Source organism: Leucopleurus acutus, assembly GCF_964270905.1.
Source record: "Leucopleurus acutus genome assembly, chromosome: 19".
Lineage (NCBI taxonomy): Eukaryota > Metazoa > Chordata > Mammalia > Artiodactyla > Delphinidae > Leucopleurus > Leucopleurus acutus.
The window spans coordinates 27,478,903-27,499,601 of NC_139161.1; the positions used below are offsets into that span (position 1 = coordinate 27,478,903).

Consider the following 20,699-nt stretch of genomic DNA (forward strand, 5'->3'; position numbering starts at 1 on the left):
ATGCCAGCTGTATGTAGAGCACCTAATAGAAAAGTGATTAGATATGGCCCCTGAAGAATATTAACAATATTAATATTTGGAACTTATTGACTCCCTTCTGATAGTATGAAAGTTTGTAAGCATTTTTTATGATGCACTTCCATATATGGTATTTCATTTGAACCTCATAACCCTGAAAGCTAAATAGTGCAGATGTTATTCCATTTTATAGATAATATAACTGAGATATTGAGCAGTTTGAATAAGATCATACAGAATCAAGACTGAACTGGACCTTAGGATATAAGACTTTAGAACTGGTTGTCTCTTAACATGGATAAGAAACATCATTCCTATTTCTTATCCATGTTAATATTGAATCAATTTAAGATGTGCTGTGAAATAAACAAGTTTAAATGCTACTGTATTTCCCTTTTTCTGATTTCATCCCAATTTTTTCCTGCTAATAATTAGTAATATGGATAACTGTTTTGATATACCTGGCCTTCTGAGAACGTGCTTTCAGAAGAATGACCAATAAAATGGGAAACACAGTGGAATTTTTTTTTTTTTTTTTTTTGCGGTACGCGGGCCTCTCACTGCTGTGGCCTCTCCCGTTGCGGAGCACAGGCTCCGGACGCGCAAGCTCAGTGGCCATGGCTTACAAGTCCAGCCGCTCCATGGCATGTGAGATCTTCCCGGACTGGGGCACGAACCCGTGTCCCCTGCATCGGCAGGCGGACTCTCAACCACTGCGCCACCAGGGAAGCCCCCACAGTGGAATTTTATGTCATGTATTCAGGCAGTTTTTTAAGATGTTCAAAGCTACACAGTACAAAGAATTTTATTTAATTTTGGGTATTGTGATCCTATATGGAGTACTTGGAAGTTTACTATTACCACTTTCCTATCTTTTACTTCACTATATATATGGCAACTTAATTTTCCTTACATGGACTCTTCATTTAGAAATTGACAAATTAATATTTTATGCTTATTTTCTTAAAAGAATTTCTTGTCAAAGCTTTCTTTGCTTTGAAAACTCTTGAATAATAATGCAGATTGAAATCTTTTAAAGTCTCTTCATTCTCTTTGAGTGTTATGAAGGAGCTTATGTTCATTTGAGAATTCGCTGGTTTCTGTATTTGAATGTATTCATTACTTTCGTGTTTCCTAATGTGTTTGTATTTGAATAACTGAACTTTAGGCAGTACAGAGAAGGAGGCGTTAAGGTGGAGGTAAGGATGAGGGGATAGAAGATATTGTGATAGGAATAAATACTCTTAATATTGATCTCAAAACTTATTGCCGTCTGTGGATTGGCATTAGTAAAATTGAACATAAATTGCACCTAGAAATAATTTTTAAAACATACTTTAAAATTCTGAAAAATAATGATCTAACAATTTTACTAAAGTAAAGCTTAGGAGATTTATGTATGCACTGACTTATATGTAGGCGTGGTTGTTTGTTAACCATCTGGCCCCACCTAAATATGAAAGAATATTTAGAGCCGTTCAGAACAATCAGTATTGTTGGCTCTGGCCTAACAAGTAAATAAAGACAAATCTCTGCCCCAAAGATTGTGTTTTGTTTGTTTATCTTAACCATGGCTACTCACAAGTATCTCTGATGTATTTCATTGTTACAGTAATCCTATGTTTAGTAACATCTAGATATAAATGACATTTTGGTTGATTTTGAATGGTTTTTAAGACTTACCCACATTTAGACTAGGCACTTGAGACTAGGTTATCTATCTATAGACATGTGAACTTCTGTTTGAATCTAAACAGAAGATTCAACTTCTGTTTGAATCTAAGCTAAATCGGTAGTCAAATCCTTGTTTTCGGACAGATAATAGTAGAAATACTTCTGTTTGTGATATATTACTATGGCACAGATTTCTTTATCCTTTCTTTAGGGCAAAACTAAATTTAGCTGTTTTTTAAATAAGCCAAGAGCTATAGGAAGGAGGAATTAGGAAAAGAGTTCTTCCAGAGGATTAACACTTAGTTTCAGTTGTGTTCTAGACACAACTTGTAATTAGTTGTTTACTGTTGGATTGTAAAATATATGGAGCTCTCAAGAAAGCTGATCTCTGAAGTAGTGAAACTTTTAAAGTGTGAGTTTTTAGGACGTAACCTCTCAATATCACAAGTGTTTTATGAGCATGTAAGAAGGCTTAGCAATACAGTAGTCATTAATCTGGGATGAGTCTAGGAAGTCTAGGCAGTTGCCTGAGCTAACAGATGCAATGTATTTCCACAGAATGCCAATAAAAAGAGAAGGAAAAGTTCAAGGAAAAAGTGGGGGAAGAAAAGCCAATGCACCTGTAGTATCAGAATAATAATTTGTGAATTTAAAAAGACACAGCACAACGGAAATTACAATAAATTGTGTTAACTCTGACATCATCCCATTGTTTTTCTTTTGTAAAGGAATTCCATCTAATGTCTAACGTTGTTGCATAAACTAGAGCAATATGTTCTATTTCTGTAAGTGGCTTGATTAGTACCTTTCTTCTTGTGCCTAAATTAGTGATGTGCTTGTTTGGTAGTAGGAAGCCTTCTGTCTACAGAATTTATCTGCTGCCTGGTCTTGTTGCAAATCCTTTTTCTATATTAAACCAAGATGAACTTTTAGTCAAAAATTACTAATGACTAGTTTTCTGTGGTCAGTCAGAACATGCTTGTGATCAGGGTAGTAGGCATTGGAATCAACCTAATGCAGTGGGGATAAATTCACAGACAAGTTGTTGTTGATATCATTGAAAGCCAGATGTAAGTATTCTAGAACAGAGACTGTCCTGTTATCCGTTCTCAACAATGGTATTTTGAAATAAGGTTGCTGCCCAACATCTAGTCAGTGTTAAAACAGATAAGAATTGGGCTTTCAGTAAACCATGTAGTATAAAATAAATAAATGAGCCAATGACCCCAGAAAGGAAGAATATATTCTTAGTTTTTTTTTAAAAAAGGTAGCAGCATTCTATTTGGGGCAGTACCAAAATAGGAACTTTAGGGTTTCTCATCTCTAGCCTCCACTGGACCTAAAGTTCATTTTTTTTCAGTAAAGCATGTTCATGTTACATGGTTAAATTGAAATGCGTTTGATTGCTTCAATTTGCCTTTTTCTTTTTAAATCTAGAAACGTTAAAGGGAACATTAGTTTTATAAATATGCTTTTTTATAGAGCACTTTCTCGAAAGGCGTTTATTCCTAGGGGATTTTATATCAGAGGGCGACCAGATAATATGTCTTTGTTTACCATTCTACAAAATGGTTTACTTGGGCTCTTCAGAATATATTACTATTTTAATAAATTTGATTTGATTGAGAGAGGAAATGATTGGGGGAAATGTTACACACTTGGGCAAGAGATAGTATTTATGCTTAAAATTTGTACTTAAGAAAGTATTAAAGCAATGTTTTTCTAAAATATTATAGTGGAAGATTTGTATTTGATAGGAAGAATGTTCTTATCTGTCTGGAGATGGGAGGATATTCTGAATACATATAGATCTGAGGCACTACACCTAAAGGAGTGGTGCATATCTGAACCTCCTGTGAAGCTTTTTAAAAAACAATACCTGAAAGTTTCCATATGATTTTCACTTATATCTTTTTTAAAAAAATAAATTTATTTTATTTATTTACTTTTGGCTGTGTTGGGTCTTTGTTGCTGTGCGCAGGCTTTCTCTCTTTGCAGTGAGCGGGGGCTACTCTTTGTTGTGGTGCGCAGGCTTCTCATTGTGGTGGCTTCTCTTGTTGCGGAGCACAGGCTCTAGGTGTGCGGGCTTCAGTAGGTGTGGCACGTGGGCTCAGTGGTTGTGGCTTGCGGGCTCTAGAGCTCAGGTTTAGTAGTTGTGGCTCATGGGCTTAGTTGCTCCGTGGCATGTGGGATCTTCCCTGACCAGGGCTTGAACCTGTGTCCCCTGCATTGGCAGGCGGATTCTTAACCACTGTGCCACCAGGGAAGCCCTCACTTATATCTTTGAAAGTTGCCCCAGCCATACTCAGTACATTCCCATATGTCCTGTTTTCTCAAATAACAGAACAGTACCTAGTGTTTGGGAGATGGGTGCAAAGCAACAGTCTGAATTTCCATTATGACAGAGTTGCTTTAATGTTGCACTTCACATTTTCCACACTGCTGAATATTCAGAAATTAAAATATAGAAAGTAGGAAATAAACCCCCCAAATAAACAAATTTGTCACTTATTCTAATGAAATCTTTTCATTTCCCCAATGGTTATGCTGAATTCTAGGATAAATTATTTCTTACTTTGTTTACCTTCTTGTTTTTCAGTCACTGGAGGAGGACCCATGGCCAAGGCTGAACTCTAAGGACCACATACCTGCCCTTATTCGTAGTAATGCCTTCTCAGAGAATTATTTAGAAGTCCCAGCTGAGATAGCTCGAGGGAATGTCCAGGCTGCAGTCATATCCTCAAAAGATCCAGAGCCACTTGAAGAAAATTGCACTAAAGCCCTGACTTTAAGGATACATGATTCTTTGAATAACAGCCTGTCAGTTGGCCTTGTGCCTACCAATTCAACAAACACCATCATGGACCAAAAAAATTTAAAGATGTCGATCCCAGGTCAAATGAAAGCTCAAGAAGTTGAAAGAACCCCTCCAACAAACTTCAAAAGGACATTAGAAGAATCCAACTCTGGCCCTCTTGTGAAGAAGCATAGACGAAATGGTTTAAGTCGAAGTAGTGGTGCTCAGCCTGCAAGCCTCCCCACAAACTCACAGCGAAAGAACTCTGTTAAACTTACCATGCGACGCAGACTTAGGGGCCAGAAGAAAATTGGAAATCCTTTACTTCATCAGCACAGAAAAACTGTTTGTGTTTGCTGAAATATATCTGGAATTTTTTTTTTTTTCCAAACTTCTAAGAGGGCTCTTTGAATTTGGTGCCGAAGTTGAACTTTTTTTAAGGGGACAAAATAAAAATAGTATACAGTTTGACTTTTTGGAATTCAACAGTTTTATCCTGGCCTTGTACTTGCTTGTATTATAAATGTGAATTTTGTAGATGTTAGGGTATAAGTTGCTATAAAATGTGTGTAAATTTGTATCCTTCACACAAACTCAGTCTCTTACTCTGATACACAGTAAATGTAACAACAGGGCTAAAGGTTTAAAAAAAATCAAAAGAATCTATTCGATCTTAGAAGTACATTTAAACTTTTAAATATGCTTATTAAGAAATTTGTATAAGTCACTTGTGATGAAAACTACACAACTTTTTAAAGTAAATTATGAAGCAAACTGGAAAAGTGATGTATTTTCATAGTGACCTGTGTTCCACTTAATGTTTCTTAGAGACAACTAGTGTCTTTTAAAAATTATTCTTTATTTCTGATTTCATAATTCAGAACTAAATTTTTCATAGAAGCAGAAGTGTTGAGCCATGCAAAAGCAGCTGGGTTTTAGTCTCCTTGTCCTAATTAAAATACTATGCAGTATCTCTTATTTCATTCAGTAGCATTTTTTCTAAACATTAATCATCAGATTTGCTCACCAAATCTTTGAAGTAGAAGGAGGTAGGTTTGCCTAAAAAGATGCCCTTCTCAATCATCCCAGGCATTCAGTGGCATTAGTAGGTCTTAAAAGTAGCTATATCCTCTTCTAGTGTTTGCATAAAATATGTGAAGTTTTTCTTGCTATGTCAATAACGGATGGTGCTGCTAATTCCCAACATTTCTTAAATTATTTTATATATCCTATGGTTTTCATTGATTATATGGACATGTTTGTTCATCTAATAAAATCAGTGAACTGTTACTGATGTTACTGGATTTTTGTTAGTGGTTTGTTTAAATGGTGTATATTAACTTTTTGTTAGGCCATGATCAAGCTTTAGAGTAACAACTTAAAATACATGTAATGTTTATTTTTGCAATCTTGACTTTTTAATTTTAACTTAGAGTACATCAAATCAGGCTAAATATACAATAATAAGTATATGGTTAGATCAGTTATGGCTTATAAGAGTTTGATGAAATATTATGTAGCAATTAAAAATGAATAAAATTATTATTTGGTAATATAAGAAAAAACTAAAAGGAACTAATACCAAAATACTAAGAGTATGTTCTTTTGGTGTGATAAATTGTTCTACAAAGAGAAATTTTTTAAATTTATTAATTTAGAATAGGACTCTAAATGAGACATTGAAGAGTTAATCCATGCATTCAACATTGACCATGCACCTACAGTATCCTAGGAACTGTACAATTGGAAGCACACCAGTTTTCCATAAGAGGATTAATTGAGGGCTTCCCTGGTGGCGCAGTGGTTAAGAATCCGCCTGCCAGTGCAGGGGACATGAGTTCAAGCCCTGGTCTGGCAAGATCCCACATGCCACAGAACAACTAAGCCCGTGCACCACAACTACTGACCCTGTGCTCTAGAGCCTGCGAGCACAACTACTGAGCCCGTGTGCCACAACTACTGAAGCCTGCGTGCCTAGAGCCCGTGCTCTACAACAAGAGAAGCCACTGCAATGAGAAGCCCGCACACCGCAATGAAGAGTAGCCCCGGGGCGTCCCTGGTGGCGCAGTGGTTGAGAGTCCTCCTGCCGATGCAGGGGACACGGGTTTGTGCCCCGGTCCGGGAAGATCCCACATGCCGCGGAGCGGCTGGGCCCGTGAGCCATGGCCGCTGAGCTTGCACGTCCGGAGCCTGTGCTCCGCAATGGGAGAGGCCACAACAGTGAGAGGCCCGCGTACCGCAAAAAAAAAAAAAAAAAAAAAAAAAAAAAAAAAAAGAGTAGTAGCCCCTGCTCGCCGCAACTAGAGAAAGCCCGCGTGCAGCAATGAAGACCCAATGCAGCCAAATAAATAAATAAAAATTTCCTTCAAAAAAAAAAGATTGAGAACCAGTGGTTCAGGTGAAATATTAATTTTGGCTAGTTTTTCAAAACTAATGAGTTTGTTTTTCGGATCTTTCCAAGGTAATGACATATAGCAAGTAGCATACACTTTTGGAGTCAATTTTTTGTGAAGAATTTTTCCATCTTTATTTTTCAGATCAATTTTTTAATGTAAATGTCATAGCATTCTTTCCTAGGTCACATATATAGTGCCATAGAGTCCAGTTCCATACCATACTAATAGCTGTCTAATACTGGAAACATTTTTGGTTTGAGATACATAACTAAAAGGTAAAATTAGCTCTCTTTTGTATGTGTACCTAGGGCTGTTTTTAGGCCTTTTCTTTAACGAGTTAAAGAGGTTATGCAATTAACAAATAATGTTTTAATGTTTATATTATTTTTATTAAATTTTATTTGCCTATAATGTATACATCAGTAGTATAATGCATGATGCAAAATTCATGATTTATAAAATGGTACATAATGAAACTACCCTCACCTTAGTCCCCAGGGTAGCCAACCAACCTGTACATAGACATGCAACTATACATCTGTTTCTCTCTTAATCTTATATCTTAAAGATTTTTCCACATCAGTACATCACAGCACCTCCGCATTCTTTCGTATTCTACTCTGGATATGTTATTTACCTATGCCACTACTTAACCGTGTCCACTGAAAGGAAAACAAACACTATTTCTTCCTTTACTCACACTCAAAATACTTAAGATGCCAGATGTGTGGGTTTTCCTACACCAAGCAATGCTGCGATATTCTGCAGACACCAACTGGGTGTCCTACAGTTCAGTCTGACACTATCCATCTGATCCCACAAGTTAAGGGCTCAGTCTCATGGTGCTGCCCCCACTTCAGATGCCAATTGCAAGTCCCAGGTTGTCACCTACTCTTCTGACTGGCTGACTATAATTCAGCATTCCCACAATCACCACCTCAGGTTTGATACTTTGCTAGAACAGCTCACAGAACTCAGGGAAATGTGTTTACTGGTTTATCATATAATAAAGATATAGATGAACAGCTAGATGAAGAGACATCAGGAAAGTCCAGAAGGGTTCCAAGTGTAGGAGGTTCTGTCCCCATGGATTTGGGTTGTACCACCCTGCCAGCACATGAGTCTGTTCACCAGTCTGGCAGCTCTCCAAACCCCACAGTTCTGGGATTTTCATGGAGGCTTCATTATATAGGCATGATCAATTATTAACTTAATCTCCAGCTTCTTCTCCCAGTAGGAAGGTGGTGGTGTTACCGAACTCAGGTTCTGCTGCTCGCCGCTGGAAAACCAATATTCAAGAGATGAGAGTGTTGGTTGGAAAGGAAGAGTTGCTTTATTCAGGAAGTCAGCAATCTGGGGAGAAGACGGACTGGTGTCCGAAAATCAACTTTGAAGATTCTGCTTGACCGTGAAAGTTTTTAAAGGGAGAATCATTTTGGGAAGAGGGATCAGACTTCCCACGTGCAGACTTTCTTCTGATTGGTCGATGGTGAGGTAACAGCCGTGTTCAAGGAATCTTGTGCTCAGCCTTAAGTTACCATTCTCCACCCAAGTGGGGGCCATAGTTCCTACAGAACTCAAAGATATTGTTATCTTCCTTGAGGAGAAACCAGGACCCTGCCCCACAGCTGCACTATCGTTTCTTGACTGCTCCCCCTTTGTTTCTGCTTTCCCTCCCCTTCCCTGATAAGCAGCAGTTTGAAACTGCTCTTTGGAACTCAGGGAAGGTCAGGAGGCTGAATGAAGCCTATTTCCTACAAACAAGAAATGGGGGACATGGAAAGGATTTGTACCAGATATGTATCAGAGGATATGTACACCCCTTGGGGAGGAACTAGGACTTTTATCACTGAACTATTGTTTCTTGACTGCTTTTCCATTGTTCCTGAATTCCCTCACTTCCCTTAATATCATTAATTACTGAGACCTGTTCAAGGGCAAGCTTCGTGACCAGGCTCAGGTCACAAAATGGCTTACGCCAAAATAGTTTCTCTTATGTCAAGAAAGCCAGGCCTGGTTCTCTTTCTCCAAGGACCCCCTACCCTATCTGCTTACAGTTCTTTATATCTTCTCTTTTTTGAGATTTTCTGTTTTTCCATTCATGTCGAGTGTTCACAGTTGCTTGCAAGAGCATTTGTATAATATTGGTTTAAAGTGTCAGATATTATTCTTTGTCATTTAGGTATTGGCATCTGTTAATTGTTTTTGTCATGCAAATTGAGGTTTTCCTGGTTCTTTGTATACCATGTAATTTTGGATTCTATCCTAGACATTTGAATATTATGACAATCTTATTTAGCTCTTATGGAGATCATTGTTTTAATAGATAGTCAATCTGGTTAATTCACGCTGTTGCAGGAAAGAAAGTGGGGCACAAGAGGATGGTCACGTCCCATCCCAGGTCTCAGGCAAGTCCCTGGGACGGCTGCTGAGTGTGGGTTCTTGGCTTTGTGCAGGAAATAATTCAAGAGCGAGCCATAATAAAGTGAAAGAAGGCTTACGCAGGGAGATACACACTGAATGTGGGTCATCTCAGAAGGCCAGAGGCTTAAGGATATGGGGTTGTCAGGTTTTATAGTGGTGGGTAATTTCATAGGCTAATGAGTGGGAGGATTATTCCAACTATTTTGGGGAAGGGGCGGGAATTTCCAGGAATTGGGCCACCGCCCATTTTTTGGCCTTTTATGGTGGGCCTTGGAACTGTCATGGCACCTGTGGGTGTGTCGTTTAGCTTGCTGACGTATTACATTGAGCATATACTGAGGCTCAAGTTTTAGCGGAAGTCAATCATCTGCCATCTTGGACCTAGTTTGTGGTAACCAGTTTATGTCACATCCTCAATGGCTGTCATTCTTTAAAAGGTTGTGCCCTGCCCCCTTCCTGTCTCAATGCCACATATTCCAACACACCTTCTGTGGTCTGTGGTTTCAATATCAGTTCATTTTCCAAATCCTTTGCCATTGTGTAATTTGATCTGTCCCATGTGTTCATCACCCAGTAGCTAGTTGGGGACCTGGGCAGTGATCTATCTGCCAGTTAAGTTCTCAAAGTCTTTAATATGCTGATTAGGATCAGATTCATTCATTCACCCCACCTCAGTGGGGTCGCTTTCCTGAGCTCCTCCCTCTCTACAGTCTCCATGGTACCTTCCCTTTCTTTGGGGTTCTTCTTTTTCAGGCAGAAAGCTGAGGCTTCAGGAACCATGCACTTCTGTCACTTTGCCTGAACTTGGGACTAAATGGCTTAACATCTTTGAGTTTTGGTCCCCACCTGTAAAATGCAGATAATGCTACTACAATGGCAGGTATATAGTGCTAAATAAATGTTTATAAATGTTTCCTAATATTAAAATTTTAGCTTCTCAAAACTGTTACTACATATTCAGTTTTCACTGATTTAAAGCAATCTTTATCCAGGTTTACGTATATGAGGGGAAGATAAATTATGCCATGGCCATCATTAAAACAGTTGATGAAACTAATTTTTGGTCTTTGTTAATAGTTTTACTTTCTGGTATCTTTAATTATAAATACCAGCTCCAAATTGTAGGATAAATTACTGGGGTTCTGACATGAAATTTTTCCTGTTAGTGAGCAGAGTCTTATGGAGAATAGAAATGTAACAAATAATCACTTCTGTCAAAGAGTTTACATTTTAGCTAAATAGACAATAGACTTATAATCATGCAGAAATATATAATCATGCACAAAACAGTTACAAAGTAGTACTAATGTGTCAAAGATAAAGGGTAACCGTACTTCATGGTTTGCAGGGGACAGTCCTACTTTACCTTATTTTTTTGGTTTAATTATTAATAGAGCCTCATTCCATGAAGGTTTCCTAGGCAGGATGACAAATTACATGGCCACTTTATAAATACTAGTTTCAAGAGAATAACAAAGCAAAAAAAATTATCACTGTATTTTCAGAAAGTTTGCTGGGCCTGAGAATGAGCAGAGTGGGCTAAAGAGATCTGTGGGTTGGGGTGAAGGGACCCAAGATAGTAAACAAATACTTAGAATTTCAAATAGAAATGTGGGAAATGGTGTTTCAGAAACCACAGTTATCTAGTAATATGCAGGGCAGACAAATGGCAGGCGTTGTAATTAAAGAGATGTGAGGTTATATAACCTTGGATTATGTTGGTTTTGCAATTCTGAAGTTTAGAATTATAATTTTTAGGCGATTACCACAAATGGTAGTGTTCAAAAGTTTCAGCCTGATGAATGCACGAGAGAATGTCCATGGAGTGAGTAATTAATGTATTTTTACCTCACAATTAGAGGACTTTAGAGAAATGTAATTTTTTAATAGACATTTTCTAGAGCAGTTTCAGGTTCACAGCAAAATTAGAGCAGAAGGTACAGATTTCCCATATACGGCCTGCCTTAACACACGTACAATCACCCTTGCTACAACATCCCCAACCAGAGTGATACCATTGAACAACTGATGAACTTACACTTGATGATGATTTTTTTACCTGTTTTCCTTTTTTTTTTTGGCGCGGCCTGCAGGATCTTAGTTCCCCCACCAGTGATTGAACCCCTGCCCTCAGCAGTGAAAGTGTAGAGTCCTAACCACTGGACCACCAGGGAATTCCCTCTTTGTTTTTCCTTATGCTTGACTGACAATTAAAATATTAATGTTCACCATAGCTCTATGTGAAATCAGATTATTTCACCACTGCTTAAATCATGTGATTCTTGTCCAAGTGTTTTTGGTGGCCAAAACAAGTGAGGCAATGGCTTGTTTGAGGCTGAAAAGAGAATCCTAATCCTACCAAACAAAAAGAGGGGAGAAAGTATAAACTGACCTTGACATTTGGATAGTTCTCTGACAAATCTCTGGGAACTGGGAACTTTTGTTTTTGATTTGCATGGCCACCGGAGAGGCAGTTTTAGTAATCAGTGATTTATTACAATGGGCCATTATAGCAACTGGAAGAAAAAGGACTCTAGCTTGAAGTTTACTTTCTTATATACTGAAAATGAGTTTCCTAGCTGGGATTGCTCAATCCCAAGAACAGATTGTGAAACGTTTCCCCGCGTCCCAATAATCTGAAGTGACTCATCAGCTGGCAATATGGACAAAGCACCCACAATTCACGTCCATTCAAAACATGATCACCACAAATTCTATTTTCTCTCTATTTGAAGGCTGATGAGAGAATCGAACACCATCTTTGTGGAGAAAAAACGGAGTATAGCTGGGTTTTTTTTGTTTTGTTTTTCGGTTTACTGCAGCACTTTTACTTCCTCACAATGGCACACTGCTGGGGCCTAATATTCTCACATGACAGTAGAAAACCAAAATCTGTTGTTATCTCTTCAAGAATTGAGAATTGTGTGCAAAAACCTTACATAAGTTAAGAGGATGAATACATTTACAGATGTGAATGCAAACTGTTTTCCAACTCAAGGCAAGTAATGACATATGGTGTTCTGGCAGGAAAACTTCGATAAGAAAGGAAAGCAGGTCCTAATGTTCGGAACTTCTCAACCTGGTAAGACTGGCAAGTTAGTAATTACAACGAGTTAATTTGTATAAATTTCTAACTGGTTCTGAGAAGTTTACATTTATTTACACCTCATAAGAATCCCACTTGTGGAATTGTGAGGCTTGTGCTCACTTTGGCAGCACATATACTAAAATTGGAATGACACAGAGAAGATTAGCATGGCCCTTGCACAGGATTACATGCGAATTCATGAAACATTCCATATTTTTCAGTTATCGAATTTGTATCTTTGTGTATATGATGTCTTTGCAAAGATTAAATAGTATAAAATATGATGTAAATTGTACCAACTGATATGGAAAGAAACAGTACCAACATTAAACTTTGCAAAATTTTAAAACTTAAAAAAAAAATCCTGCTGGGACTTCCCTGGTGGTGCAGTGGTTAAGAGTCTGCCTGCCAATGCAGGGGACATGGGTTCGAGCCCTGGTCCGGAAAGATCCCACATGCTGTGGAGCAACTAAACCTATGTGACACAGCTCCTGAGCCTGTGCTCTAGAGCCCGTGAGCCACAACTACTGAGCCCACGTGCCGCAACTACTGAAGCCCACGCGCCTAGAGCCCGTGCTCTGCAACAAGAGAAGCCACAGCAACGAGAAGCCTGTGCACCGCAATGAAGAGCAGCCCCCACTCACCACAACTAGAGAAAACCCTTGCACAGCAACAGAGACACAATGCAGCCATAAATAAGCAAATAAATTAATTTTTTAAAATCCTGGGAATTCCCTGGTGGGTCCAGTTGTTGGGTCTCTGTGCTTCCACTGCAGGGGGCACAGGTTCGATGGCTGGTCTGGAACTAAGATCCTGCATGCCATGATGTGGCCAAATAAATAAATAAAATAAACATAAAATAAAACACAACCTCCTATCAAAACATCATATTAATAAAAAAATCCTATCAGGCTAATAATTTTTTTTTTTTACAATTTACAAAGGATGAAACCAGGGCACAGAAATTCATCCCCACTAAAAAATGTATAACTTCAACAGGGTTCATCCTATCTGTAAACGTCATCACTCAGTTGTTCAAGCCCAAAGCACAGGCATCGTCCCTGATTCTCTCATTTCCTTCTATCCCACATCCAACCCATTACCAAGTTCTTTTAGTTCTGTCTTCCAAAATATTCTGAAAGTGATTACTTTTCACCTCTGCTGCTTCACTTCTAGGCCCAGTTCTAGACAGCTCTCCCATCTGGTCTAGTGAAATAGCCTCCCTACTTGACCCACTGTTTCCACTCTTGTCCCCTCCCTAATGACAGTTTATTCTCTGTTTAGTAGATAGAACGATCTTTTAGAAATATAAGTATGATCATGACACTTCCTAGCTGAAAGTCCTCCAATAGAGTCCCACCCTAGAATAAAACTAAAACTCCTTATAATTCTATACACTATACTCCATTTGGCCACTGCTTACCTCTCCTAACTAGTTTGCTATCATTTTCTATTTAATTCACTTTAACAACAATGTTTTTCTCATTCTTCTTCAAAATTCATTCCTTTCTTAAGGCCTTTGTACCTGTTGTTTCTTTTATCCTGACTGCTTTTCCCTCAGAGCAGCTTTCTTACTACTTCATTGAAGTCTTTGCTCAAGTGCCATCTCCTGAGAGGCCTTCCCTGACCACATTACCTAAAATAAGCGAGCTCTGACCTCTGTTTATTTGGCTTATTTTTTTTCCCATACCATTTTACACTCCTTGAATTTCTCTGTTTGTGTGTTTATTTCTGTCTTTCCACCAGAATGCAAATTCTCTGGCTGAGGACAAGTACATTGGTTGATTTGTTTATTGCTGTATCTCCAGAGCCTAGAACATGCCTGACACTTAGTAGGCATTCAAATATTTATTGAATGAATGAATTTGTGTTTATGATTTTTGTTTTCTTGTTTCTTCCACAACTTTGTAGAGGAATAGTGAGTTATGGAATTTAACAATGCATGTAAAACAGCTATTTAAACTGAAAAACCTTATACAAATGCTGGTTATCCCGCTTGTGAGTATTACCTATTGGTCTCCTCTGGATTTTCTCTTTATTCCTGCTCTGGGTCAGGGACAACATGAGAGTAATAATTATTTAATTCAAGTAAGTCTGAAGTTTGAAATATCTGTTGTGTTCAGGGTAGTTAGGTATAAAGGGGGATTCAACAACATGAAAGCCTTAGTCTATTAATGCCTAGGAGGAGTTTAACTTTCTAGTGGGAGAAAATGAGACATGTATTAGAGAAATAACCAAAAAACATTTCAAAGACAACAAGGAAGTAAGCCAGTGAAAGCAATAAGAACAAAGGGAATTCAAAATACTGGAAAGATTCTTTCATTACTGGGTTTAATGTAGGAAGCAAATCTTAAAAGGACGACAGTGCTGGGAATTTGTGTAGTGAAAGAACATGAATGTCCAAACATTAGCCTGATAAATATTATTTTGGGTGTCCTTTTTATTGGCACTAATTGAGCATCACAAGCAAATGGGTGGTTTCTTGGCTATATCTACATCTATATCATCATCCATCTGTCCAGCACCTGATTAACTGCATACTTCTGGTGAGGTATTTTCTCTACTAAACTTTTCCCTCCTTCACAGTGCTAAAACCTTTTAAAAGTTTTTACTGCTGTATCAGCCACTTTGTTACAAACCCCATGCCTATTAATAAGCCATATTTTCATGGGATTGTCAAGAGTATTAAATTTGATAGTACTTATGAAGTGCTTAAGTCTGTGTTGAGCGTTCCTTCGATAGAACAATAAATATTATTATGTAAGAAATGTAACCGACGGAATGACACCAGGGCGATCTCAATATGTTCCTTACGGGAAGTGTAAACAGTTAGGAAGGAGTCAGGTGTGGTCCACAAACCCAGGTCAAATTGAAAACAATACAAGCCGTACCGGTCATTCAGATCACCACCCTGGCTGCAGGGCAGCCCATCAGCGTCAGCCAGCCTAAGCTCCCGGAAGGTAAACACATTGAAAAGGGCGGGGCAGAAGGCGCGTTCGGGATGGTTGACTGGCCAGCTAAAAGTGATTGGCAGCTGCCATGTCCACGTGCGTTGAGCTTCGAACCAGCTGTCGCGAGAATTCGATGTAAACAGACCGGTCCCCGTGAGGTACGACTCCCAGCCTGAGACACCCAAGTGACGTGCACAGGCTTCTGCGGCATGATGCTTTTTGACAAGGCCACGAAGGTGCTGTGTCCAAAGGAAAACAGACATGTTTGTAACTCCTCCCTACCTGCCTGCGTTCGCAACCGAACCTTACACCCCGGCTTCACCCGCACTCACATACTGTTGTGTTTTCCCTCGAGCCCCAGCGGATTGGATCACTTCAGGAGGCGGGTCCGCCTCTTTGCTACTTGCTGGTTGGCGAAGCTGACCTCTAAGGGCGGTGCCCAGCCGCGGCCAGTTTGCTTCTGGGATTGGCTAGAAAGGTAGTTCCGCTGAGGCGTGGTAGGAAGTGGTAACCGTCAATCACGAGGGGAGACTCCAAACAGTGAGTCTTGAGCTGTAGAGCAGCGTTTACCGGCGGCGCGGCCGGTGAGAGGGCTGGTGGTTCTGCGGCTTTGAGGAGGCTTGGCGAGGACGTGGGACGAGCAGCGTGAGGGGAGAGGGCTTGGCTGGTAGGAATTCGACGAGGTAGAGCTGTGGAAATCGGAGGGGGAGGGGAGGAAGGGCAAGGGGCCAGAGGGCGGCCGGGGACAGCGGTGGCTCAGCGTTGGAGGTGAAATGGGTAACGCCGTGCTGATGTCTTTCAGGAGAGTGGGGCCTGAGGGGCTGGCGAGGGTCGTCCTCAGGAGACAGGGCCCTTAAAGACAGTTCTTGGGAGCCTGTGTTTCGAGAAATAAAGGGTGGAATGGAAATGAGAGGGCTCAGGGGCTGGAGGTGAAGATACCCACTGAGGAAGGGGTACCTGGGCTAGTTGGGGCACAGGGTGTTTTGGTTGTAGCAGATGGGACTCATCAGTTTGCGAGTTTTCAAATAAGGTGATAGAATGCTCCCTGCTTAGAAGAGATGGTTTTAAGGGCTTTCAAGATTAGTTCCAGGCTGTGGGCTTTCCTGAGCCGTGTAAGAGATCTTTAATATTGCTGTCTCTTTTAACCTTAACCACATACAGTCCATGCTTTTAAAACCTCCCCAGTGATTCAGATGCTTATTAGACATTCAAGGATCAGGATTCAGTGATGAGACTGGAAGGGCTTCTAATGTCATATATGTTTTTATTACTTATTTAGACTCTGGTGATTAGGTTACAATAGCAGAGGTTACAAATATGATTACAAATGAGGTTACAAATATGATTTTGATAGTCTTGTTAAATTGTGACTGCAGTCTTTTTAAAAAATATATATATATATTTGACATATAAATTACATGAGTTTCAGGTGTACAACATAATGATTCGATATTTGTATATACTGCAAAATATCACCACAATAAGACTAGTTAACATCCATCAGGATACGTAGGCCATTTTACTCCTATTTTCCCAACACTCTTAGTTGGAAGGTAGTACCTCACTGTTCCATTTGGTCTTAAAATATTATACCATGTATATTTTTATTATCTCAATATAAGATTTCAGTAAATTCTTTAATTTTGGCTCACAAAGTTAGCATATTTGTTTTTATAAAGTGATCCTGTGCTAGACTTTCCATCCCTTCCTAGTTTATGTTAATAGTAGATCAGGGACTTCCTTGGTGGTGCAGTGGTTAAGAATCCACCTGCCAAGGCAGGGGACACAGGTTCGAGCCCTGGTCCGGGAAGATCCCACATGCCGCGGAGCAACTAAGCCCGTGCTGCACAACTACTGAGCCTATGTTCTAGATCCCTCAAGCCACAACTACTGAGCCCGTGTGCCACAACTACTGAAGCCCACGCACCTAGAGCCCGTGCTCTGCAACATGGAGAAGAGAAGCCACCGCAATGAGAGGCCTGTGCACCGTAGTGAAGAGTAGCCCCTGCTCGCCACAACTAGAGAAAGCCGAGTGCAGCAACGAAGACCCAACACAGCCAAAAATAAATAAACAAACAAAAACAATAAAAAAGCAGTAGGTCAGAGGGTCCTGCAAGGGTCTTAACTAGTTTTGTGGTTCTGAGCCTTGGTCCAAATAAGAAAACCTCATAGTAGTTTGAAAAATCTTTTATCTACTTCTTCCTCTTCTGCACTCCCCTCTTTTAGGTGTAATAGGAATTGCTGGGAAATTTTCCTACATTTTAGGACCTAACATTTAGGTATTTGTGACAAGGGATCTCTAGTGAGCAACCATGTATCTTTCTCCCGTCCCCCAACAATAATGATCCATTATTTTCTGTCTTTTTGTTCTGGAAACAGGTTTTGTGAATGAAGCAATGGCTACAGATTCCCCCAGAAGACCCAGTCGTTGTACTGGTGGAGTCGTGGTTCGCCCTCAGGCTGTCACGTAAGCAAATTTCAGATAAGCCTGATAGGTAAAGGAAAGATTACTCAGAATAGTAACTAACATTTAGGTTTCCTTTCTAAGCAGTACTTACTTTTGTAAAATCTGTTTAATTTTGGCTTTACACGATGATAAACATCGTTGCCAAGGCCAAATAAAAGCAATAATTGGAGGGTCAGTTTGATGTATTTAGCACATTTATAGAGTACTTGAAAAGCACTGTATTTTGTCCTTGAGTACTGCTTTTTCAAACCTCAGGTTTAACAATTAGTGTCATTAAATCAGTTTAGTGGATCAAGACCATTATTCAAAAAATGAAATAGAATATAGTAGAAAATATAGTTGGGAGTTAGTATTGTGTTCTGACACGCACATAGATAATATGCATTCATATGTATGTATATGTTTTTTAGATTGTGATGTATCACTCTAGGTCTCAGTCAGAAAGTTTCAAAGTGAATGTCATAAAGAGTACATTTCTATATTTTAAGCATTTTTTTGACAAAGCATGGCTATACTTTGCAGTAGCTTATAATCTAATGTAGTTTTTTTTTCTTTTTTTCTTTGGCTGTATCGGGTCTTAATTGCGGAACATGGGATCTTTGTTGTGGTGTGGGGGCTTCTCTCTAGTTGTGGCATGCGGGCTCTAGAGTGCACACGGGCTTAGTTGTCCCACGGCATGTGGGATCTCAGTTCCCTGACCAGGGATCGAACTGGCGTCTCCTGCATTGGAAGGCGGATTCTTAACCACTGGACCGCCAGGGAAGTCCCTAATGTAGTTTTAAGCTGTGTATACTTGCAAGCACTCTAATGAATAAAAAAGATGCCAGCAAAACAACATGGGAATTTAGAGGGAATATTTTGTGTTTTTAAATTATTTATTTATTTAAAAATTTTATTTATTTATGGCTGCGTTGGGTCGTCTTTGCTATGTGCAGGCTTTCTCTAGTTGTGGTTAGCGGGAGCTACTCTTCGTTGCGGTGCGTGGGCTTCTCATTGTGTGGCTTCTCTTTTGCGGAGCATGGGCTCTAGGCGCGCGGGCTTCAGTAGTTGTGGCACATGGGCTCGGTAGTTGTGGTTCACGGGCTTAGTTGCTCCATGGCATGTGGGATTTTTCTGGACCAGGGCTCGAACCCACGTCCCCTGCATTGGCAGGCGGATTCTTAACCACTGCGCCACCAGGGAAGTCCTTATTATTTTTTTAAAATTTTGATTGGAGGGAATATTTTAGTGGGAGTATTTTAGATCTGAAAAGGTTTCATTAAGAAGCTAACATTTGGACTTCCCTGGTGGCGCAGTGGTTAAGAATCCGCCTGCCAACGCAGAGGACATGGGTTCGAACCCTGGTCCGGGAAGGTCCCACATGCTGTGGAGCAACTAAGCCCGTTCGCCACAGCCACTGAGCCTGCGCTCCAGAGCCTGTGAGCCACATATATTGAAGTCCGCATGCCTAGAGCCCGTGCTCCGCAACAAGAGAAGCCACCACAACGAGAAGCCCACGCACTACAGCGAAGAGTAGCCCCCGCTCGCCGCAACTAGAGAAAGCCTGCACACAGCAACAAAGACCCAATGAAGCCAAAAATAAATAAATAAATTTTGAAAAAGCTGACATTTATCGTGTAATTTAACGGCTGAATACAATTTGGGCAATTAGAATCAAGGGCACATTTTCGGCAAAGGCAATGGAGTAAGCAGAGGTGGGAAAGGCAAGCTATTTTCATAAATGGAATCTAGGGAAGGTGACCTATTTAAAGGAGGTTGGGGTGGACAATTAAGACCCTTGAATACCTGGCTAAGGAGATAAAGTTTGCTTTCTGTCTTTCAAAGTGTTAATAAGGGAATTCTAGCATTTTGAATTATTTCCCTTGAGCAGTTTAGCATGTTACATAAAATTGCCTTCTCAGACTAACAAAAAATATATGTATAGTATGATATTTCACCATTATACTTGCTTTTTTTTCCCTCCTGCATTTCCCAGGGCTATATATTTCTTTGCTAACTGTGGACCATGGCAACTGGCTAAGCATATTATTAGCTATGAGTTAGGTACTGTTGTAATCTTCATTTTACAGATGAGGAAACCAAAGCAGAGAGAGAAAAGTTTTCCTTGGTAACATCCAAGAAGGGAAACCTGGATCAAACCCAGGCAGTTTGTCTCCAGAGTCTGTGTGCTTATGCACTATTCCATGCTACCTCACCATATGGTATTCCACATATATTGCTTTTTGTTATGCAATACATAATTTTAGTGTTTTTTGAAGTTCTTTAATTTATTCAGTATTCTTTTAACAATAATGCTTGAGCATCTATTCTGTGGCTAAGTACTGGCTTATAGATTCTGGAGATACAAGGTAAATATGAGAGATGGATTCCTTTCTGTAATAGAGTTTGCATTCTAGTGGAGGACACAGTAAGTAATTACACGCTCTGATCATTGCCCGGTGTGCTATGTTAGAGAACAGCATTAGGGAGTATGATTTAAGGCTGTCAGGGAAGGCCTCTCTGAGGAGGTAACACTTAGGCTGGAGATCTAAAAGGCAGGGAAGAATTTGCGAAGGGATCCATGCAGAAAAAAAGCTGGTGTAAAGGTCTTGATTCAAAGAAGAGCTTGGTGTAGTCTAAGAATTGAAGTTGCATGTGACTGAAGCAGAGTAAGTTATAAGAGTGGGAGAAAAGTGAGGTTGGAGAGGTAGGCCTAATCAAAAATTTTTTTTAAGGCCTACTCAGTTTTTGTAGGTATCTAAGGCATATTGCCTTTTTAAAAAATAGGATTTAGGGTAACTCACATTATTTTCTTCAAATGTAATTTTTCACATTTCTCTGAAATGAATTTGATTTGGTATATATTTTGAAGAAAAATTTTTTTCCTCCATTTGCTGATCTCCAT

General features: G+C 39.7%; 2 protein-coding genes across 5 annotated transcripts in view; both read left to right on the forward strand.

Annotated features, from left to right (window-relative positions):
- PPM1D (protein phosphatase, Mg2+/Mn2+ dependent 1D) overlaps nucleotides 1–5,688 on the forward strand; it is a 49,034-nt gene extending 43,346 nt beyond the window's left edge. For both annotated transcript variants that reach the window (XM_082859920.1, XM_082859921.1), the window contains exon 6: nucleotides 4,292–5,688. In XM_082859920.1, the coding sequence (XP_082716046.1) occupies nucleotides 4,292–4,849 (558 nt within the window). In that variant the 3' untranslated portion in view covers nucleotides 4,850–5,688. The remainder of the gene's footprint in view (nucleotides 1–4,291) is intronic.
- A 10,199-nt stretch (nucleotides 5,689–15,887) lies between these two features.
- BCAS3 (BCAS3 microtubule associated cell migration factor) overlaps nucleotides 15,888–20,699 on the forward strand; it is a 574,807-nt gene continuing 569,995 nt past the window's right edge. For 2 of the 3 annotated variants that reach the window (XM_082859916.1, XM_082859918.1), the window contains exons 1-2: nucleotides 15,888–16,015; nucleotides 17,728–17,815. In XM_082859916.1, coding sequence (XP_082716042.1) covers nucleotides 17,745–17,815 — 71 coding nt within the window. In that variant the 5' untranslated portion in view covers nucleotides 15,888–16,015; nucleotides 17,728–17,744. Of the gene's footprint in view, nucleotides 16,032–17,727; nucleotides 17,816–20,699 lie in introns of all 3 variants that reach the window. The other variant, XM_082859917.1, reaches the window with a different exon arrangement.